General features: G+C 35.3%; 1 protein-coding gene across 9 annotated transcripts in view; it reads left to right on the top strand.

Annotated features, from left to right (window-relative positions):
* The window catches only part of Mpdz (multiple PDZ domain protein), a 147,731-nt gene that overhangs the window by 9,509 nt on the left and 113,503 nt on the right, over positions 1–24,719 (top strand). For 6 of the 9 annotated variants that reach the window (XM_013516315.1, XM_013516316.1, XM_013516320.1 and 3 more), the window contains exons 2-4: positions 4,193–4,268; positions 5,480–5,530; positions 7,391–7,557. In XM_013516315.1, coding sequence (XP_013371769.1) covers positions 4,253–4,268; positions 5,480–5,530; positions 7,391–7,557 — 234 coding nt within the window. In that variant the 5' untranslated portion in view covers positions 4,193–4,252. Of the gene's footprint in view, positions 1–4,186; positions 4,269–5,479; positions 5,531–7,390; positions 7,558–24,719 lie in introns of those variants that run through there. The other 3 variants (XM_013516322.1, XM_013516317.1, XM_013516318.1) reach the window with 2 other exon arrangements.

Genomic DNA, 24,719 nt, shown 5'->3' with positions numbered 1-24,719 from the left:
CTGGGGATTTAGCTCAGCGGCAAAAGCGCCTGCCTGGCAAGCGCAAGGTCGTGAGTTCAGTTCCCGGTACCGGAGAAAAACAAAAAACAAAAACAAAATACATTTTCATTTATTAGTTGCTGTGAAATCTGCATGGAGCCAAAGGATTTTTGTGGAGGTACCGATTCTATACTGCGTAAAAGCTGTGGCTACATATAGTACAACTTGTTGGAAAGTAAGGTGATTACTAGTCAGTTTCTGTTTCTTAGTAACACCAAATATTGTTTGATATTTATCTCCTGAAACTAGCGGCATCAACTGGTTATTGGGGAATCCTGTGGTCACAGGGAAGTCTTCAGAGGTTTGTTAAGGATTTGACAACTCGGTCATAATGACAGGAGGAACACACACTTTAAATTAAAAATGATTTTTTAAATTTTACTTTTCTAGCCAAATACATACATAATAAGGTTGCCAGATAAAATAACAAGTAATGTCACATTAAACTTGAATTTCAGATAATTTTCAGATAAATTTATTCAGATAAAATTTTATTCAGATAAAATTATTTCAGATAAATAATTTCACATAAATTAGATTTTAATATAACTCAGATATTCTTGGAGATGTACATTAAAAATTATTCATTTATCTGAAAATTTAAAGTTTTTTTGAGACAGGGTCTTACTATGTACTTGTGTTTGGCTTCAAGCTCACGGCTATCCTTCTGCCTCAGCCTCCTGAGGACTGGAATTATAGGAGTGCGCCCCTGTGCACAATTTGAAAATCAAATTTAGACAAATGTATTTTTATTTACTAAATCTGGCTAAGCTGTATTAAGATATTGAAAAAGAATGCAATGAAAGTAAATTTCATCATTTTCTGGCTCTGTCATATCCTGTTCACTATTAGTGTCTTTGAAAACTTTGCAGAAAGAGTTTATAAACATGTGCCTCTTATGCTTTATAAGCATATGCTGTTAGTTTTTTACTTACATACATACTGCTTATGCTTTACATACACCTATTGATTTTTACTTGCACAAGCATTTTCTCTTATTTTATACAAGAAGTAACAACTTCATACATTGTTTTGCACCTTTTTTTTCAAATTTGACAATATATTTCAACCATGTGATTTTTTTTTTTTTTTTTTTTTTCAAGGCTGTTTGGAAAATATCAGCTGGTGTGAAAAGTGTAGTCTTTGAAATCGGGCATGATTTGTTTCAAATTCCAGCTTCTCCTGCTTACTACTTGGTGACTTTGAGTAGGACTTTAAACTTTCCTCTGTTGTCTTATCTGGAGGATGGAAAGAATGTTATAGGAAGCACTAGAAGTCACTGTGGGGAACAAGATGGTCAGGGTCCTTCCTCTCATGATGTAATATATGCCTGATAGATTCAGAATGCATTGAGACCTTATGGATGTTTCTTACGCTTCTGTGTACATGGTTACTAAAACAGACTTCAGGGTGAATTATAACGAAATAGTGATATAAGAGCAGAATACATGAATAGTAGCTGGTGAGCTAGTGTATACCATTGGAATATTGTTAATGCTTGTGTCCAGGGATTTAGTACCTTGAAATGTACCAACCTTTTTTTTTTGTTTTTGGGTGCTGGTAGTGAATCAAACCCAGGGATCGGTCCGAGTGCTCTCCCTCTGAGCTATATTCCCAGACTGTTAGCCATATTTTCAAATGTACTTTGAATATTATTATAAAGAGGTGTTTTCTTGATGGTTTAAAAACTTGGATTTTTTAAAATGATTTGTTTAAACATATGTGTACTTATCTTTCTTTGACAGACCTAGCAATGATTTGTAAAGTACATACAACAGAACAATTTTTTTAAACTCTTATCCCTTTGCCATGACTACTCTGATAAATTTCCTTGGAAACCTCCAAAAGCTGTTTTTATTTATGGGCGTGAGAACATAAGAGAGAAACAGTGGAACTATACTTTAAAAGAGTGACTGGCATCCACAGTGGTAGTGCTTTTATTTAAGAGCTGCTGCCCATACCTTGCAGCTGAATTGGTTTTATGTTTCAAACCTATACGATAGGTGTTTTTATTTGGAAGGGGTGTAATTCTCTTTCTCCGTAACTGACTCATAGGTGAGCTCTAGACAGCGTGTTTTTCTAGTTGGCGGCTGCCTGCTTTAATTCCTCTGCACCTTCATAAATTAGTAGCCTCTCAGCTCGTCAGCTGCCTCTCCCTGTCCTGAATGCTGCCTGTCTTTCTGAACGAAGTTTTCATAGGGGAAAATGGATGATGCTAAATTTTATTGTACATACCAAGCCCTAATACATGTAATCTTTTTCTTTAAATACTTCGTAAATGGTATTCATTTGTAAAAAGATTTGCGTTCAGCAAATACAGTTAACTGAGCAGGGCTTGTAGGCAGGTAGTGGCTGGGCCGTCAGACCCTCGGGCCGTGCTTGGCCATTGCTCCCATGCATCGCGCTGGCGGCTTAATTAGACAGGTGCACATGAATAGACCCCGGATGTCTCGTGTTAGGGGCCCTTACTTCATTTCTTTATTATTGGAAGGCAGTTGTTGAAGAAGGTACCTAGTAGTATCGTATTTCACTTAATTATTTATTTTTTGTGGTACTGGGGATGAACCCGGGGCCTTTATGCTGAGCGACATCTCCAGCCTCGTTTTTAATTTTTATTTTGAGACAATTGCCTGGACTGTGAACCTCATCCTTCAGCCTCCCAGCGTGCTGGGATTATGCACAGGTGACACCACTATGCTATTTTACGGAGTATTATGTAACCCTTAGTAAGAATTAATATAATCCTTGTATAATCCTTAAATAAGAATTAAAAATATTGTGAGTTTATTTTTAAGATCTGTCTGTATTCGACTCTTGATGACTATCTGGGTAAGGGCTCAGCATTAGTCTTAGATGTATATTTTATAGTTATGAGGTATTCTGTGAGCTGTACATTGGCATAATTTCTTTATCTCATTTATCACAAGATTCCAGATGAATATATTCTGGGAAAACGAAGTTGAAGTGATTGGTCCCTTGCTCAAGCCCACACTACGATGTAGTGTGTGAGAAGTCAGAGCCAGTACCCTCTTTTCTTGAAACCAAGGCACTTTTAAAATCACGTGCCAGCATTTGGGCATTTGGCTGGAGGAAGCTGATGTTTTCAGTAGTGTCCTCTAACTGGGATAAGGAAATTCATAAGTACTGTTCTTTTATTAGAGAGCAGATTGTAGGCACTGATGTTCTGTACATGTGCCCGTCCGCATCTCCCACTTCTTTTCTCACCATGTGTATTCCCTTCAAAGAGGGTCTAGGCAAGCCGTTTGTTTTCCTCACAGAAGTTACCTGTCTCATCTTCTGGTGGAGGAATGAGGTTGTGTGTGGATACATTCCTGTTCCTCACTAGAACGATCAGCTGGCTTCCCAGTGACTTCGGGATTTTCTGGGAGGCAAAGGTAGATACTGCTGTGGAGACAGCGGCACAGAGCTGTTGGCCAGCACAGACTGGACAGGGTCAGCGATGTGGACATTGGCACTGCAGATCTGTGTGCACTGCAGAGCTGCATGAAAAGAATCTCCGTAAGCATTGTTAGAGGAAGATGAGATCGTCGTGGATTGAAGAAAGTGAGAAGTGTTTTCTTTGAATGGGAGGATTACAGTCAATGGGAGGGTATTTTAAAAACCTTTGAAACATTTAACGCTATACTTTCTTTTATCCCATTTTTAATCCATGATTTAATGTGTTATCTTCCAGTGGTCAGTACACTGGCTTATGTCATCATTCTTTTCGAATGAGTGTGTGTATATTATTTCCCCAGTTAAGGCTGTAAACATTTCAGGACAAGAATGTAGCTTCTTTTTAACATTTTTCCTTCAAATTTCTTACGTACTCTCAAGTACACTCCTTACTCCGCGGTTAAGGATCTGTACATTAATCTGAGATCACAATATTCTATGTTGAGAGCCTCTTAAGGAAGTATTTTGGAAGCATCTACCATCTTATTTAAACAGAACTTATGCCTTCTTTGTTATGCAAATATTATTGGGAGCACATATCATTTGAATAAGTTATAAAGTATTTTTTGTCTATAAAGAGAACAATGTTAGGTTAAACCAATAAAATTTTAACAGATGCTTTGTAGGATAGTTTTAGAATATAGTTCTAAAGTTCTGACAAAACATAAACGTTTCATTTTATTTCTTTTCTTCCCAGGGTTCCACTTTAGTTGGTGTTGTTAATCAAGATAGAGGAAAACACTGAACTTTGAAAAAAATGTTGGAAACCATAGGTAAGACGCTCCTCACCCTTTCTGTCTCACTGCCTCATGACTTTCTTTCTCTCTGTGTAAGAATTGAAACTCCTTCCACTGGGATATCTGAATATAGTATTTTCTGCACAGCAGGATTCTGCCTATAATAACATATTTAGAGTTTTAACCATGAGCATTGTATTGCAATAATGCATTTCTGTACTTGGGAATTTTTCCTATTATAAAAAACACATCCTTTGTAAGCAAAGATAAACATAATATGTGCTTCAGTTATGGGTCTTAATAAAATTTAATATACATTCAATTCTGATTTTTGGACCTAGTTCATGTTAATATAATATATTTTTCTGGATGGCACCAGGAAGTTTAATAGCATTTTTGATACTGAAAGAAGATCATCCTTTTTTCTCTTATATTTGTGGCAGTTGAAATACCACTGAGCTCTTGCTTTAATTAATATAAGAGATCAGTGATAAGCACTTAGGCTAGAAAACTTCATTAAGGCATTTTAATTTCTACATAAGTTTAGGTTGAAATATCCAAATAGCTCAAGCTCATGTGTTAATTGTGTTAATTTCCCCTGTTGTTTAGTTTTAGAGAAATTAGCTTTGAAAACTACTTACAGGTATGTGAGGTGTGATACAGACCTGCACTCATCTGCCAGCCCAACTCCTTATCTAGTCCAGATAGGTTGTTGCATATGCAGGTTGGAATGTGTCTGTGAGTTCACTCTGGCACCTTAATGGTTATGTTTGATTCCTTGGCTGGTTATGGAGGGCAAACGAAGAATAGGTGGCAGTAAAGGAAAAAGGAGTCTTTTTGTGATCACGTGACTTTTGTGCCGGGTTCTGATCATAAAAACACATATCAGTACATTTCCTCCTCCCCTGTATACTGAATTCAGATGTCATAAAGACTATTAGCTTGCACAGGGAAGTCCCTCATAAGAAGGAGGGGAGAGGAAATGCAGAGTAATTTGAGCCATTTCTTTTATTTATTCGATTAGCTTTTACTGAGTTTTACATCTTTCATGAATTGCCATGAAAATTACTAATAGATTTATATTCTGAGATATCATGGGAAATATCATCAGAACAAAATTCTCATCTGTGTCTTACCAATACTTGCTGTAAGATTTTTGCATGGGAAAATATTTATTTTAATCTGTGTATATATGTGAATTTATGATAAATTCATATTTCAATTACCCCATTTCTGCATAATTTCAGAGTTGGAGCTGTGGAAAGTTATCTCTTGTAATGACTGCAAGAAACATGCAAGTAAGGTATTAGGACTATTAGGACATAGTCAAAATATTTACCATGGCAACTTAGTGCCTGATATATAAGGTGCTTAATAATTACTTGAATTGGATTAATTTGAAACATATAAATATATTATTTAATTTGGGGAGTGTTATGGTTTGTGTCTGGATGTGCCCTGAAAGCCTCATGCAGTCATAGGGGTGTGACTTTTGGAGGAGGCTAAATCTAGAATTTGTGATTGGTCTAGTGCTGGGATTATGGGTGTGAGTGCTACACTGCCCTAGGTTGAGTAGTCTGCATACAATATAAGGCACAGAAAGAGTCTTCTCTCCACTGCTTCGCCCTTTTTGCTCTTGTTTCTTTTGCTGACTTCTGCTGCCATGAACTGTTGCCCTCTGCCACACCACCCTGCCTTGGAGCCAGCTGAAATGGACTGAAGCCTCTACAAACTATGAGCTGAATAACACCTTTCTGTCATTAATTTTGGGCAACAGGTATTTTATCTCAGCAAAGAGAGAGAAGTAACTAAGACAGGGAGAGGGAGCTATTTCAGTGAATAAAATCAAATGATTTTGAAAGAGCATATGTTACTCTGATATATTTCTCTATAAATTCTCAATTATAGAATGTTTTGTTTCTTAATATATAAAATTCTTATATTTTAGAAATAGTGATTCAGCATTTTCATGATCACAGATCATTTGGTTTGTATAATTTTTGTAAAAGAGTTGAAACAGCTGGCATAGGAGTTAAAGTATATATAACCTGAATTAAGTTTGTGACTTTACAAGCTTTTAATATATTCCCTTCTTAAAAAGACACATAAAGTTTTATTTATATATAAGAAAAATTAGCAGTCTAACTCATTAATAAGTAGCTATGGATATTGTATTTGATGAATCACAACATCTAAAATATAACAGTTTTATATATTAAGGAGCAGAGCATTCTATAATTTTCAATTTACTTGGATGCGTATCAGAATAATATATGTTCTTTCAAAACTGTTCCATTTTATTCATTGAAATATCTTTCCCCCAAATTAAATAGAATATTTACATATGTGTTGTATGTTGTGCCCAGTTCTCTGCTTTTAAGCAAAATCTCACAAGATACTTCAAAGTTTGAAGGGTACTTTGATAGTTGACTCCCCACGTGAATCATCCAGTTAGATTGATTTGCAGCGTCTGTATACATACTGTTTCTCTTGGGTGCTTTCCTCATTGCTGAGAGGAAATACCCAACACCCAAAGTTAAAGGAAGAGAGGCTGTTTAGCTCACAGTCTGCAGAAGTCTCCGTCCATAGTTGGACTAAGCAGGATACCTTGGGAGAGGTGCATGGCAGAGGAGCAACAGTTCATGGCAGGCAGAAGGCAGCAGAAGCAAGCAAGCGACACATCCTAGAGACAAGCGCCGAGCAACTAGCAGCAAGCCTCTTTCTGTCCCTTATACTGTGGCCAGGCTACCTGCCTTTAGGGCAGATAGCACTCACAGCTTTAATCCTAGCACCCTTAGTGCTGTCATTGCCTCATGAATCAGTCACATACTCTAGATCCAGCCATCTCTGAAAAGACCATACTTAAGGCTGCGTGAGGCTTTAGGGGGATATCTAGATACAAGTCACAACACTGTTTAACTTGCTGTTTAATTTTGAGGAAAGATATTTAAAGTATCACAAAGTACTCAACTGTCTACTTCTGGTACTATTATACTCCATTAAAATTTTTTGTACTTTAATTTTGTACTTAGGTAAAAAGAGAAAATTTTGTGGGCTCAAAAGGAACAATTTTAGGATTTCTATAAGCATGGGGTCCTCATAGGTTTGACTAGCATATTTTCAATACTGTTATTAACTAGTGCTCTTCTTTGGACTAGACAAAAATCGGGCCCTACAGGCAGCAGAGCGCTTACAAGCCAAGCTCCGAGAACGAGGCGATGTAGCAAATGAAGACAAGCTAAGCCTTCTGAAGTCAGTGCTGCAGAGCCCTCTCTTCAGTCAGATTCTGAGTCTACAGGCCTCAGTGCAGCAGCTGAAAGACCAGGTAGGACCTCACTGAGGGGGCCTGCATTCTCAGTGTGGGGTAGCTCTTGGGAAGAAAGGCTTGTGTTTTTCTAGAGTGTTTTTTGTACATGTAAATGCAATCATTTAAATCTCCAAACAAGACATTCGGATTCACTGTTGCTTTTCTCCTCCAGTTATTTTTGTCAGGGTTGTTGCTGTGTGTTGCAGATGATGTGACACTGTGTTGAAAGCTGTGTGGGTGCTGAGGACTGAGTTCCTACAAGAGACAGGGATAGTAAAAGTATTAGGGTGAGTGGCTGTAGGCTTGGTTCCTGTCATCACGAGGCTCACTGTTCATGTGATCTTGCTCATTCAGATTCAGACATTTAGTTTACTTACAAGATTTCAGATAAGCCTGGATTTGCATGTGTAATCAGGTGTGTAAGGAAGGGAATTCGCCTCTGTTTTGACAGGAATAGAAATAATTACATTGTCATCAGTTAGAGGAATTGCAATTCTCACTTCTTAAAAGAGTGTAAGTAGCAATTGCTTCCATGACAGCATCAGATGGTGATAAACATTAGAACTTTTAAATGTAACAGTTTTTTCCTGTAAAAATTCTGAACATTAAAAAGTTTGAGCACATATATTAAAATTGAACATATCCCAATGACAGAATGAAACTGAAGTCAAATGTTCTTTGAACTTACTTAATTTAATCAGCATTTCTCGGGTTTTTGAAAAATATTTTTAAAACAGTTCTTATCGTCACAAGGTTTGAAATCAGTCTAATTATGCCTTCATGTCAGTTCTCATTCTCATGTTTTTAGCATTAATTTAATTAATGGTTATGGATGATTTGCTAGCAGATATTCTCCCTTAAAAGGTTAGAAATGAAACTTGAGGGATAATTTCATAATTCAGCGAAAGAACAGCTCCAATTAAAAACTACAACTGTGCCAAATGCAAAAGAACAAATCGTAGTATTAGAGAAAGAATTGGTTTAGGGTTATGTAACATCTTAATTTAGCTACATAACTCTGTAGCCTTTCAACCTGTCCCCAAAACAGTAAATCAAGAAGAATCTTCAAAGCTATTTTTCTGTAGCGAATTTTGCTTGGGGTTTGAAAGTCACATCATGAATTTATAGTGTGTTTTTTTCTATGTAGTTGGGTTGCATTTATCCCTTTTGCAGGTTATCAAAAGGACTGGTTTTCATTACTGATTTTCAGAATGGATTGGTAAGCTTTTTGAGAAACCAGTATTCTGAATGTAAGTGTAATTATGATGTAGAATTGTAAAGGAGTTAAACAGATGTCTTCTGCTTACGGTACTGAGTGAAAGTATGATTCAAATGAGAGGACAGTTGAAACAAAGACTACCAGCAGATGCTGTTAAAATCTCTGCTGCTGGTCTAGTGGGTAACTCGTGACAGTTCCTGGGAGTCCGCCTTGTGGAAGGGCATGCGTATTTCTGTGGGCTTTGTTTAATGGAAGGGGAAGACAAAGACACCGATTGAGTTTAATTTACATTTCCAATACAGTTAAATCCCTGATTTATGAACACCTTTGCTTCTAGGAGGACATTCTTAAGTTGGATTTATAAGTCCCACAAAGTGCGTCTTATACCTTTGACATATATATGTATAAAGTAGAGCATTAAAAAACCAAACGCACACACAAAACTATTGTAAATAAATTATTTTTACTTTTACAGTTATCTTAAAAGGTCCAGTACAGTACAACTATAAATAAACTATTTTTACAATTACCTTAAAATGGTAAGGTAGACCTGGTGAGCTAATTCTGTGATAATAGGATGTCCTTTCATATATGTCACAGTTTGCAACTTCAATCTTCGTGATGTGGGGATTTACTGGTATTTGGGTCCTACATGACTCAGATGAAGTCTGCTTGGAAATCTATTATGTATAATCATGAAACTTCCTATTCTGTGACTGATATAGTATGACATTGTTTTATTAATCATATATTTTAAGACTAAGTTCTGAGATCTGTGAATTATGTTGGCATTTCTCACATATCTTTGGACTTTTGTCTCCTTAATCACTTTTCACATACGAGAGAAAAGTAACACTCAAAATGGGCCAAGGCAAACATGCAGTTCAGATCCTGTTTCTCCCAGGGGTTCAGAGATGGCAAGTGGCTTATTTGTAAGGACAGAGCCAGGCTAGGTTTCCTTGGCTCCCAGGTACAGCCCTGTTCTTGTTCTGGCTCTGTGGCCTATCTTGTATCTTTTTTTTCTTCATTTTTAAGGGTAGGAACTTGACTCCAAGAGTCAAGAGTTTGATGTTGACAAAGTCTCAAATTTTCTGTGATTTTTCACTTGAATCTCCATTCTTTACTAATTCAGTTCTGGTTTTTTACCAGCTTTTTTCCCCCCTGATGATTAGAGTAATATTTCAAAAGCTGTGTTATCTTCTATCTCAACATTTAAATTAAATATTCTAGACTTCATCATGTTAGATTTACCAACTGCTAGTTTAATAATTGTAACGTAATAATTAATGCACCTAAGGAACACAGTTTGTTTTGTACTTTTAAACCAGAGACGACACAAATCTTAGCACTGGCTAGCTTTTATTGGCTACCTTATGCCCAGATTATGTTTTTAAATGTACAATTGTACGTGCAAAACAGGTACAAGCTACTGTTTCCACCTTGTTTTACTATCACTAGAAAATTTGACTTCCCCTTTTTTCCTTTCCGTCATTTTCCCGTCTTCTTGAGAACCAAAGGGAGCACGTAATTGAAATGCCCACTGGTACATGCAGCATACTGAGAACATGATCATGTTGTTGCGTACTGACAGATGCTGACATGCCATGTTGAATTAAGCCTGCAATGTTTTTCCCTCAGATCCTTCTCATTACTTTTATTCAATAATGTTTAATTTTTGCAATTTGCTTCTTCAGTATTAAGACTGCCCTTAGAAATCAAACTGTTTCCCTTTGGCAAATTAAACACTTGACAGGTGTGTAACTGAGAGGGCAAAAAAGCCATGCCCTGAAGGGATGTGCTATTTAAATATTGTCAAAAATATTAACAGGTCTGAGAGTATAATTGATGCCTCTGTTTAACTCTGCCACATTGTATATTGTTCTGTCTGCCAGCTAAAAGGATATGTGCTATTAAACCTGAATAATCTCTAATAGCTCCTGTTCATTTCCTATTACCCCATTCTTGTTTAAGCAGAGAGAGGAAAAAAGGAACTGTGTGTGTCAATGATCTGTCAAATGCGAATTCTCAAGTAGTGTCCTCACTGTCACCTAGTCATCACAGCTAATAACTGAAGGGCTTACTGCATTCAGGACAAAAATCCAGCCCTTGTGGGGGAAATAAACATGTGAGCAGTTTAATAATAGAAACTTGTCAGCCTTGAGAATATTGGATTTGCATATTTATTCTCTGAAGTTTCTCAGTCCAGTACAGGTGGATACTCCTTTCCTGATTAATCTCCTTGCCTTATGAATTGACCACAGGCACTAAATAAATCTTCTAACCCTAAGTTATTTGTAAACCCCCAGGCGCTCAAGGTGTTTGTAGAAATGCTGTTAAATGAGATTATTAATTTTAGTACAAATTTAGGGCCAGTACTTACAAATTGAGATTGCTACTATTATTTTTAAAGCTGTGGCAATACAGACCAGTTCTAAGATTTGAGAAATAATGTGGATGCCTCAGGATACAAAAGGTGTTGTGTAGAAGGTGAGCTTTGGGGCACAGAATGTTCAGGAGGTCTCTTCTTCTCAATAATTTCCAGCCTTTCTGAAGTGTGACATTCTATTATTTTGTTGTTTGTTTAATATTTCCTGCTTTCTGGTTCTTCACTTTCCTCCAAAAGTGTGTTGGCTTATACACGTTTCATTGAGATACATGTACACAAATTAAGTCAAGTTTTTCTTTGAACATTTATGATATCTCTTAAACTAATTGGAGAGATACTGGATTAACAGAGAATCAAAATTGGAACTTACTATTTAATGTTCATTTTTATTCGTAAAGTACAGTCTTCATGGTATAACATTTTGTTCTATTTTTCTATTTGTAAGTTTTGTATGTTTTTGTAAGTTTTACCTATTCACATTCCAAAGAAAACTTCGAAACAACTTCTGTGGTAAAACATAATGGATAATGATAACTTCAAAGTTCAAGCTGTTGACTGGGGATGTAGATTAATGGTAGAACATTTGCCTGCCAAAAAAAGAAAGAACAACAGACAGCAAGGAAAAGCGAAACGGCAACAAAGATATTATATAAGACTATCAAAGACCTGCATGTGTAAAACTTTCGGTTACTAAAACTAAGGGTGTCATTTAATTTCAGCTTCTCAGGATCAAAGGCAAACAAAAAAGAACTTAAGGGTGGTATAGTTCATTGTAAGACGTTCGGTGAATCAAACTTTCTCTTGGTAATGGGGATATTTTCACGTGGATCCATTTAGGAAAGGCTCATATTTATTTATTGAGAAGCCTTTGTTGAACACCTGAAAGCAATAAAATCTCAATAATGAGATGTAGAACACAGGGAACCAGGAAGGAGAATGGTTATAAGGGGAGGGAATTACTGTACTTAATTTTCACTAAAAGGGAGCTTCAGATTAGAGGTAACACCATTTAAGATGGGTCTTGAAAGATGGCTGAAAATTTTCTGCAGAGATAAAGGGAGAAATATTGACAAGGGCATAGAACAGTTGCTTTCACCTGAGGGTGATTTTGTGCTGTTCCTCCCCAAGAGACACGTGGCCGTGTCTGGGATCAGTTTTGATTGCGGTAACTGGAACATGATGGAGCTCTACAGATACAGAACAAGTAGGGGTTAGGGATGCTGCTAAACATCCTTCCGTGTGTAATGCAGCCAGCCACAACAAGGAAGTGATGGATTTGTAAGGTCTGCAGTGCTGAGTTTGAGAACCGTGTAGAGAATCATGTGCGGGCCAGTGTTCCGAAAACAATTAGGTTATATATGGGGCACTGATACAAGAGGAAAGTGTCTGGTATCAGATTGTGAAGGATTTACTGAGGTAAAGACTTCCTTTGTTTTTATTTAGTTTTGATCTATTGCATTCCCCTTTCTAGGAAATTACATCCACTTTATCTTCTAATCCTTCTGTTAAATGTTTTAGTCAGTGTTATGTACTTCTCCACATTTTTAATTGTAATAAACATAACAAAATTTAAGGTAAGGGTTTTAACAACATGCTGGTAAGTGACACTTTTGAATGTCATTGTAAAATATATGGATTGTTCTCCAAAGGAATGTTCCTTTCATCTTCCTAACACCAAGATTAAAACATCAGGGCCTAATCCACCATGGTTTTCCTACTGACAAGCGTGTGATGTAATGTACATAACACACGTTCTGTGTTGTGTACTCTTTTTGATGCTCTGTCTTAAACAGTAGCAAATTTTAGAAAATTAGACAGTTAGGTGAGCAGTATATACTTTAGAGGGTCAGTCTGAGTATCTGTAGTAAGTGAAGAATGTTAGGTAGCATTAGCACTGGCCTGAGGGAAATCTGAAAAGCCAGCTCTGTAGATACAGACTTCCAAGACTGTTAAATCAGCTCTGTGCTCAAAGTGGTGAGGGGTGTTCTTTTAAGTGGTAGCATCAGCAGCTCTGATATTTTCTTATATTTACTGTTTTTAGATTAATAGGAAGATCAGGAATATCAGTAACTGGGCACTTGCTTTTCTCTGTTCTAATTTTGGTAATCTGAAAGATACTGTTTTGTGTGATTTATGTTTTAAAGAGCAGAAATGCTTGTGTTTATTGAGCTTTATTACTTACTACCTGACTAAAATGTGACTCTCTTTCTGCCTTCTCAATTGGGAGTGAGGCGAAGATGGTTCATCTGTAGGCTTGCCATCAGTGAAGGGGAAATGACTAGTGTCCCCCAAGAATGTCTAGGTTAAATTATGATGTGGTGTTGGGGGAAGGGAGGACAGAAACCAAGGAAATACACCTTGACCCCATTAATGGAAATTATCTAAAAATATAATAGAACTCCTCCCAAAGGATGTTGTTTATGAAAATGAAAAAAAGATTTTTACCTGTGAAATTTTTTATGATACACCTTTATTCCTGAAATAGTTTTACACCCAACAAAAAAAATACCTTTTGTATTTCTTGAGACTGTAATATGCGTTATCTAGGACAAATTAAGAGAGGAGTGATTCTTATGTTTTTACATTTACCATAAAGTTTATTTACTGTAGGAATTTTGAATACTTTATTTTTGGTACAATAACAGCTTTTAAATGTTTGTTCCTTTAACTGAAAGTTTGTAAATATAGAACCGTTGAATGAACTAGAATTCTTTTTCTTGTTTTTCCTGGGCAAGAAGGCACTGTTCAAGCTTTTTATACAGTGCTGCATTAAAATACAGCACCATCTTGCTATTGGGTATGCGTGCGTGTCTGAAACAACAAATGGTGCTAATTGTATGGTATTTTTGTAACAAAGTTAAATAGCCTTTGAAGAAAAGAAATAAAAAAACATGACATTTGCTGGATATAACCTACATGAGTTTTTTATTTTTTTTTTAACCAAGAATTTAAGAGCAATAGATTTAGTGGATGGTTTCACATTTGAAGCTGTAGCAACAACAACTACCTTTGAGGAGTGCTTATATGCTGTGGACTTGGTCTCATTTAAGTAGTCTGTCGATTGTATAATGTGAGGGTTTTTTCTTCATTATTCCCAGTGAGGAAATTGGGGCTTAGAGAGGTCACGCAGTTTAAACCTGGACTACACCATTATTAATTGGCAAATTTTGGTGAAGAATTTTGGACTTTGATCTTAAAGCCAGTGCTTTACATACTTTTAACTTACACCATTGTGGAAATACTCAGTTATCTACATAAAAGAACAAGTGAGGTGAAAATAAAAATAAGTTAATGGCCCTCCTAAAGAGAAGCGCCTTTAAACCAAATGTTTTATAATCTGAAACTCCTTAAGATTTTCCATTTCTCTTAAATTTATTTCACCCAATTTTAATCAGTCTTCTTAACCAGAACTTTCTTCCTGATTTTATGTATAATTATGCTAGACTTTAATAATACGTTGAATTAAGTGGATAAAGAGCACAGAGGAATAGAGACAGAGTATCCAAATAACATCCATCCTCATGTGCCCATTCCTGTGTTTTTCTGTAGGTTTTATTTTTATTATTTTATTTTATCTTACTTTCCCCTGATTACATTGTGAACAATAAATTAGTTTTATTTCTTTTCTGGAAATGTGAGACTAATAGGAAAAACATCGAACAAAATCCCAACATCATTTGTCTATATTTTCTGTTTATATGACTGTTTTCCTTGGCATTTTAAATGGATGAATTTACTTAATTTTTCTACCCTGATGTAGAAAATGTCAGCATACTTTGATAAGAATATTATTTTTGGTCAAACTACATTTCTTGAATTTTCTTCTCTTGGAAGTTTGACTAAGAAAACAGAATTGTTGAGATTTAAATAAAGAAAAGCTATTCTGCAAATATGCATAAACACACATGCCTAAGCCGTGGTGTATAGGCTGGGTTCTGCTTGCCATTTGTTCTTAACTAGCATAAAAGCAAGCTTTAGAATTCATTTTATTTCAGGTTTGTTTGAAGTTCATTTACTTTTTTGGAGGTAAGATCCATGCTGTGTTCAGTTTTGAATCCCTTTACGTGAAACGTTACTCAAGCTCAAAAAAATGATTGCTGAATTAATGTGCCTGTGAGTATTCTTAAACATTAGAAAGTGTTATTTGTTAAATGTTTATCATTCCTTGCCAGAGAATTAAATTTTAACATACTAGCTTAACTGAATGGCTAGAGTTACTTTGGACACTAGACCTTTTTCTTAGAGATTGTACTGAAAAACGTGCCGTCCATCCTTACCCACAGCATCACCGTCATCATCCTGTGTTGTTCGTATCTTACCATGTGCCAGGAACTGTTCTGGCTATCATTGCTCATTTCATCATTAGCGTAATGCTATAAGGTAGGTAGTAGTTTTTCTATTTTCCTGATAGGGAACTGGACGCATATAGAGATTATATGCTGAGGCTGGAATTTGGTGCCAGGCAAGCTGACAGGAGTGTCTAAGTCACACTTACAGGGCTGTATTAGTTTTTTCTTTATTTTCTTCTTAAATACCATACTGAACATAATTTAAGGGTTTCCTGGTGTGTTCAGGGCTTCTTGTGATTGTCTGATCTCAGATTGTGGCAATATAGTCTGGTAGTATTTGGAGAGAGACATATCCCCAATTTTTTTTCTTTTGCTGATATTTTTGGTAGATAATTTTAAGTTTATTCTTAAAATGAATATATATCATTTATATATTATGTGAAAAACCTGTGTTTTCCCCTTTATTTATAAAATAGGAACTAAATAACATGGATCTTAAAGGCCCAGTGTTTTACATGTACCTAGTAACTCTTGGTTTGCTTTCTTTTTGCTTCTTCCATTAATTGAAATTTAAATTTTTAAACATCTTGGTTTCCTGACCAATTAGGATATTTATGAAGGACTGCAAAGAGCTTTTGTTATGTAGTGTATCCACCAATACTTACTGTGTCAGAAACTGAAATTTACAAATTCTTTGAATGTTACATCACTTAAAATAATTCTAGGAAACCCGTTGCGTGTTTAAAATAAGAGTGGCATTGCTTTATAGTTCTTTCTGTCTGATGCAGGGTTTAATAGAAGAAAACTGGATCGGTTCATTTGTTTCTGCAGCTTTCGTTGAACTATATGGAAAAACTGCGGCCTCACACAGATGTGTGGAAAGGGAGCTTAGCTCTTCCAGATAGCTGTGCAGAACTTCCTTTGGTAGTGCATGAAAACTTGGGGTGCTTTCTTAAAGGTTTGCTGAAATGTGGAACCTGAAACCCAGTCAGTGGGTATTCTGTAGTCTTCTACAGTGTTACCTGGTTGGTAATGCCTATTTTGATTATAGAATAAAATATTTAACAGATAAAAGATATATTAGTCTACCTTGCTCTTTAGTGTTTTTCTTTTACCCAGGCAATATTTTATAACACTTCGACTGTTTGAAAAAATTTGAAAAATGGAGAAATCAAACATTTGATAATATAATATGAAAAATTACACTCGCTAATATCACTTGAGATCTTAACAAAATCTTTAAAATATGGAGCAGTGTGAAGCTCAAGGTGATAGGTACAAGTGTTTCAAAATTGTAAGTTTTGCTTCAAATCTCAAATGACATTATTGGCAACAATTGCTATCAGCTGTGGTCCTTGAATTGGCAGGCTTACTTTATTTCTGAGAATATATCTTTCCAGTATGCATAATCACAATTTGATTTTTAGTTTTTCTCAAATACGATATGCATAAAAAGTGGCTAGTTCAGCTTGCAGCTAAAAATCAGTACTTTCTCTTGAGACAATCATTGTAGTTTTCTTTTGCATCATATTTATTTACCATTTCAACATAGAGAATACTGAAAGACGTGCTCTCAGAGGTGAAGACTTTATAAAACTAACAGTTTTTACTATTTCACTAGAAACTTTTAAAAGTGATTTAAGTGGTGGGGAAGTACACTGTTACTCTTGCTGAGAGGAACCAAAAAGAATTTGTGATCTTTTTATTAACCTACCATGGATATCTTCTATCCCCATAAATAATAGTAAAATATAAAGGTATCTTCAAGTAAAGCTCAAACAAGTTTGAAAAAGAATTCATGCTTTCTGAAATGAGAATCTCAGTGGATGGTCAGGGAACAGGGTAAAGACTTCTAGGTTTTACTTCACAGTAGGATCTAAAGGTTTTTTTAGATTGTAAACTTAAAGTTTCTTTTTACAACAATAATGAGTTTGGAACAAAATTACAACAATAATGAGTTTGGAACTAACTTGAAAATTTTTTTCGTGTCATTATTCAGATGTCCATATATGTTTTATGAAATTGGGGAGAACCTTAATCTTTTCACTTAAGAATATTTCTAAAGCTTTAGGCCTTCTCGAAACAAGTAATTTGTAAAATACGCACAGAATATTTGCGTTATTCTGCTTGAGAACACATTTTAGTGCAGTGTGCATGGTGGATTGATTTCAGTAAGTCTTTTACTTGTATCACGTATCAGGAATGAATAAAATCTTCATAAATGGAGATTTGAGTGGATACTAAAATGTAAAATAACGTAACCTGTTAAGTGGCCAATCGACAACACCGCATAAAAACACAAAGATTTGTACTTGATCTTGTCATTGGAGAGTCTAGTCATCGTCCATGTATGCCTCCGTAAATAGCAAAAAGGAAAAGTCAAGAGTCTTACCTACTCTTGAATTCATCTCCTTCTTCAAGCTTAAGTGTTCTTTGCCTTCCATCTTGATTTTCATAGCTGGTAATTTATCCATTTTAACACAGGGATTTTTAAGACAAATATGCCACTGAAGCTCCGCACTTGTACCTAAAGAGGGGCAGGTGCACAGACTTTACATTTGATTGTTGAGAGTGACTCCTTAAACATTCTTAGGTAAGAAATTTCCTGCTTAAATTGAGTGCTCGTTTTATTTTAAATTTACCAGCCAATTCTACTTAAAGACTGCTTTAAGAATATCTACAAATTATGGGTTCTAGACCACTATCTGTTTTCTTACTCATTTTATTTTTGAGAATTTGCAGCTGTGAAAAGTGGGTTATCCCTTCTTAGTAGCTGTGTGAGCTAACCTCTCATAGGGTCATGGAGAGCGTTTCCTCACTTTCGTTGCTGTCCTTATCACGCAGACCCCATGTCTTCCACATTCTAGATGCTGAGTAAATACTGAATGAATAAAATGTCTCAATATAAAATTATGCTTACGTATGGAAAAATGTTTTCCTTTCTTATAACTTACAGCTCCATTTTGTACTTCATTTAGTCCAGGAACTATGAGCTACTTTATGTCCAAAATAGTCTCGTCACATTAAGCTAATCCCCTTTGAACATGCAACTCAATTTCTTTAATTAGCTTTAAAAATAAGGATCATTAAATCCGAGTGCCACCATCAATTACTGTGTGAGAGTTTGCTTGCTCAATCATGCATCAGTGCTGTACTCTAATCAGTATTTTGCTGGCAGATTTATGGAAAAGGAGACCTACCCAAGGTTCCAAACTTGAAACGGAGTCCTATTATGGCTAGTTTTTTTTCTGGCGATAGCCACCATTTCAGGTGCTGTGTTAATTTCATGGAATACTCTCGGCATCCTATCCATCATTGCATTTCATATTTGGGATCAGTTCCAGAGTGTGTTTTACAGCATTTTTTAAAATTCACAAGAAAATAAGCATGTTTCTTGCTCTGTGAGACGAGAAGACAAGGTGCAGATTTTTTTTAAAGCTGCATTTCTAAGAGGCGCACCTGTTATGGCAAATTCTCCAGAGTACCTTTTTTTCTTGTTTGTCATTATGTTGATGGGTAACAATTAAACCAAACCCTAGTAGTGAAATTTATAAATTTTTTAAAAATCTGCTAAAAATAGGATTATAAAAGCAATGGCCATTTTTTCCTGCTTAATTCAAGATAGCATATATTTTAAACTTTAAATTATAGAAATATAATATCAAATGTATATAAGCATTTGAGTCATTTTATTCTTACTATTATACATTCAGAATAAGTAAAAATAACAGGACCCTGAATAGATTTCAATAGTATACAAAAAAGTTTTTAGGAAATTAAGTTTGATACTACATGATCATTTTTGTAGTTATTCAGGTACTTCTGGAAAGATTCATGGAAACTATTGAAAGAGAGCTAATGACATTAACTTTCTTTTCAGTTAACAACCCAGGAGGGGTAGCCGGAATATAAACAGGTGGTATTTCCATGATTTTCAGCAGTTAGACAAGTGAATCTGCATATTTGAAAGTATTTAATTGAGTTAGATTAAATGCATCATATATTTAAATGGTTAAAGTATTTAAGACATTGCCTTCTTCATATGCTCTTGAATGTACTTTTGGAATGAAATTAATTTTACAGAGTTAATTCTTATTATTTTAAAAGATGAAAGTGATTTATAAGCTTAAAATCTCCTAATTTCATCAGTCTTGTAGACTGATGAAAACTTAAATTCAGAATTGCAAACAGAAGGTGTAGCTTGATCTGTAGAGGCTGTTGGTGCCTCCTGTTCTCTTCAAGAGAAGCATTTTTGTGCTGTAGCATTAGAAACCCCAACTTCTGTGCTCCAGTTATGTCTTATTTTGCAAATGTTAATACAGCTAAGAAATGACATACAGTAGAGGGAATAATTGGATAGTTTACAGAATTTTTACAAATTGAGTATACATAGGTAACCATTATCTAAGTCAAGATAAAGAAAGTTGCCAGCATTCCCCATTTCACTTAGGTTTAACCCTTTTCCCAAGGACTCACTATTTTGACTTCTATCTTACAGATAAATATTTCAACTTTTATATATATATATATATATATATATATATATATATATATATATTTCTGCTGGTCTACTTGTGTCCTTTTTTTTCCCCTTTTCCTTTTTTGTTTGAGACATGGTCTCACTATATAGTTCAGACTGGTGTTAAACTCAGTGTATGGCCCAAGGAGTCTTAAACTCATGGTAATCCTCCTGCCTCAGCCTCCTAAATGCTGGGATTACAGGTGTGCATTACCATGCCTGCCTAACTTTGTCTTAAGATTTGTTCATTTTGTTATGTGTATCCATGTAGTTGTTTTTTTTTAATTTCCCGCTGTATGAATATAACGGAATATATTTGTCCTCTATTGTGTTCATTGCATTTTGTCTAGTTGTCGTGAAGTTGCTGTGAACATTCTAGTGCATATCTTTGCATGTCCATACACATGCATTTGACTTAGAAATGAGATTTCTGGGACTTAAAGGGCATACAGGTTGGGTGAGCATCCCTTATCTAAAATACTTGTGGTAGAGTGTTTCAGATTTCAGGTTTTTGGCCTTGGGGTTTTGGATTATTTGTACACATATCTTGGGGATGAGACTCAAGTCTAGACACAAAATTCATTTATGTTTCTTATTATATGCTGTATACACATAGCCTGAAAGTAAACTTACACGTTATTTTTAGTGCTCCTGCTCCTGTATTTTGACTAAAGCTGTCAAGTGAGACCAGGTTTGGCATTTTCTACTAGGAGCATTGTGTTAGTGTTCAAAAAATTTTTGGTTTTGGAGAATTCTGTATTTTGGATTTTAAAATTAGGTGTGCTCAACCTGTATTCAGCGTTTGTAGATTCTGCCAAACTGTTTTCTAAACTGGTAGTAGGTCTGCTTTCTCACTACAGTCTATGAAAATTCTTGTTGTTCACTTCAGTGCTCTCACTTGGTATCTCTGGAGCTTTGAGTATGTTGTTTTTCACTTGTAGCCATTCCAGGAAGTATGTTATAGTACCATATTATTCTCATTCGCATTTTCCTTTTGACTAATGCTACTGAGCACTTTTCCTGTGCTTATTATTTAGATATTCTACTTTGTGAAGTTCTTGCTTATGTTTTCAAATCTGTTTTCATATTGGTTTGCTACTCTTACTGATTAACAAGCATTCTCTCCATATTCTGACTATAACTTTTTTGTTGGAGGTGTGTCTTTTTGATTTCTAAAATAGTCTTTATGCCAACATTTGCTGTACATTGTGATTACATTCATTGTGGGGAATTGGTACATGTGCATAGCACCTCTTCATTTCTTTACCTCCTCTACCTCTCCCCTACCTTCTCCCTCTCTCCATCTTTTTTATTTAATTTAATTAATTAATTAATTAATTTATTTCCAGTACTGGGAATTGAACTCACGACCTTGCGCTTGCCAGGCAGGCGCTGTGCCACTTAGCTAAATCCCCAGCCCTCTCTCCATCTCTTGACCCGCTTCCCACTTGCAAAAGAGTACCCTACTTTCTCCTGCTTTGTGCTTCGCCTTTTTACTCCCTGAATTATATCTTTTAATAATCAGATGGTTTTTAAAGTTTTACAAAAGGCCAGTATTTCTAATTTTTGCTTTATAGGTATTGCTTTGTTTTGTTGACTTAAGAAATCTTTGATTTATTCCAACAATATAGAAATTTTCTCTTAAAACCTTTATTGTTTGCCTTCTAAATTATGAAGATGGTGTGAGGTATGAAGTGTTTGTGTATGTTTGTTTATAATTCCCCATAAATATCTGCTTGACCCAGAAAAAAGTTATTGAAAAGTCCATCCTTTTGCTTTTATATTGATCCATTATTGTAAATCAAATGGTTCAGTTGTATATAGTCCTGTTTCTGAATTCTGTCTTGTATTCAATGTTTTCAAAACATTTTTATCATATTTAAAATAGTCTGTTTATTAAGAAGTTTTAGTTTCCAGTTGTTTCTAATAGAAAATATATTTTATATTGATTTTTATATTTACCGCCCTTGCTAAATGCACTTATTAGTGTTAATAGTTTAACTGATTCATTTAGGTTTTCACTGTTCACAGCTATGTGGCCTGCAAATACTATGATTTTTATTTCTTTGACTTCAGGATTTATAACTTTTATTTCTTTTCCTTGCCTTATTATACTACTTGGAACCTTGAATTTAATATTGAATAGAAGTGACAGTATGAGTTTTATCCATTACTTGTTTCTACCTTTTGAGCTGATTACTTCTTTCCTTTATTCTCCTAATGTAGTGAATGAAACAAAATGGTCATCAAATCTTGCATTTCTAGAATATCCAACTTGGTCATATTCATTGTCCTGTTACATATTTTGGATTTGGTACACTAATACTGTTGCTTAATATTTTTGTATCTCTGTTTCGGGACGGTTGTTCAATAGATTTCCTGTTTAATAATGTCCTTGTTAAGTTTTGGTGTTAAGGTTATGCTGGCCTGAAAGAGAGCAGTAGAGGACAGTTGGTTCTTTTCTCTATTGCCCTCCCCTCCCCTCCCGCCCCTCCCCTCCCCCGCCCAGCCCTCTCCTCTTGCTCTCCTTTTTTCCTTTTCTCCTGCTTCTCTGCTGCCCTCTTTCCCTCCCATCCCTTTCCTTCTCTATGTCTTCCTCTCCTCCACTCTTTTGTTTTCTCTCTTTCTTTCATACACAAAATTAGTGTTATTTTAAAAAAAGAATTGGGTTGGAAGAATTTGCCAGCAAAACCATCTGGACTCATTTTAGTTTAATTTAATTAGTTTAGTTTAGTTTGAAGGAGGAAGATTCTTAATAATGGATTCAATTTCAGTGATAGGTATAAAACTATTGACATTTGGGGAAATTTGTTTCTTAAGGAAAAACACAACACTTGTAGAACCTGATTATGTTCCATTTTTCCTTTTTTTGTTTTCATTATTGGAAATTTATGACTTTTGGCTTTGCAGAATTTCTTCATTTTTTATTTTGTCATTTTTCTGTGGTATATGTTGTTTTCTTCATGTTCTGAGTTTACTGTTTTATTTTTGCGTATTGAAATGGATACTCCACCTGTTGATTTGTAGTCTTTCTTTTTCCCTAAGCCAGTAATTAAATGTACAAGTTTTCTTTAAGCGTTTTTAGCCATCTCCTGCCATCCCTTATTATCATTCAGTTCAAAATTTGTTGTACTTGTTTTACCTTATTGACTGGTGATTTATTTTAAAATATATTGCTTAATTGACTAACCTTTTTAGTTTTCATTTTATCTTTTTATTGTTGACCTCGAACATAACTCTACTGAAATCAGAGACTATCCTCTGGTGTCATTTTTTGGAGATTCTCTGGGTCTTCCTCTGCGGCCTCCTGATAGTCTGTGTAGGTAACTAGTCCTCATGTTTCTGAAGTGGTTATGCACTCAGTAATTGTTCAGTGTAATTTACATGTGTCAGTTAGGTCAGTTTTACTTAGGGAGTTTTTCAGATCTGTAAAAAGGGTGATTGAAATCTGTGATGAATGTTAAAAGAATTACTGAAGTAAAAGACACATTGTCATTAATCCCCGTCAGGGTACATCTCTCACTTCCAACACACTTATCCCATTGTTGTCAGTTTATGAAGCAGCTCTGGCAGTCCTCTTGCACGGTTTCTTTATATCAGAACTATGGTGAATGCTGGTCTCAAGTGCCATTTGGTGGAAAGACAGGCTTGCAAAGATGCTAGGGCCTGGAAGCACCATGGAGGCTCAACTGAAGCCACTCACAAGTGAGCATTTCCAGAGCTGCTTCAGGTAATGGCCAGAATGGTGCGTTAAATGTGTTTGAAGCGAGGGGAGAACTGTGAGAGACATTAATGGGAATGTGTGTTTTACTGTAATAGAGCTTTTAAATATTCGTGGTAGTTTTTTTTATCATACCTCATGTATTGTATTTCCTGTCGTTCTGTTACTTATTGAGAGGGGTGCATTATAATTTTGATTCTGAGTTTTCCTGTTAATCATTTGAGATTCTGAGTCATTTTGCCTTACTACTTTTAGGTCATGTTTTTAGATGACTACAATGTTTAAACTTTCAATTAAATTGATACTTTACCTCAATGAAATTATTCTACTTTATTAATACCTTCTAATTTAATGTCTACTTGCCTGCTATTAGGTTCGCAGCATGAGATTTTTTTTTTTTTTTTTTTTTTGGTTAATGTCTATATAGTTTATCTTTCCTCTAGTTTTTTTACTTTTTAAAAACTTACATTTTTGCATGTATTTGGAGGATTTTTGTTCATTAATCTTGGAATTTTAGCCTTTTACATTGCCATCTTTTTGTTTTCCTTTTGTCCTTTTTAATTTTTATTTCATTTTCTTCCTTTATTACCATAGTATTTATACTTTATCATTATTTTAGGTGTTACCCTAAAGATGATAGAATATATACATGCTTTGAATCAACTTTAACAAAAAAAACCTTCATTTTGAAATAATTATAGATTTGTAGGAATTTTTGGTGGTACTGGGAATGGAGCTCAGGGACTTGTACATTCTAGGCAGAAAGCTACTCTTAGCCCAGAAATTCTGAATATAGGAGAGAGAGGTCCTACAGATGTGTCAACAAGTTTCTCCCAGTGGTTGCATCTCACTAATAAAATAAACTGCTAGAACGAGGAAACGTGTCATTGGTACAGAGTATATCGACTTTTAAATGTTTTTCCTCTAATAGGTATTTGTGTATCTATCACCGTAATCGAAGTTAGGTATATCCAGTCACCACGAAGATCTCACATTCTATTCTTGTCTTACTGGAGTTTCTCCTTATACCATCACTAGCCTCTACC

Source organism: Chinchilla lanigera, unplaced genomic scaffold (assembly GCF_000276665.1).
Source record: "Chinchilla lanigera isolate Chin_1 unplaced genomic scaffold, ChiLan1.0 scaffold00033, whole genome shotgun sequence".
NCBI lineage: Eukaryota > Metazoa > Chordata > Mammalia > Rodentia > Chinchillidae > Chinchilla > Chinchilla lanigera.
The sequence above is the reverse complement of the archived record's forward strand: the minus strand, read 5'-3'. Positions and strand labels throughout refer to the sequence as shown.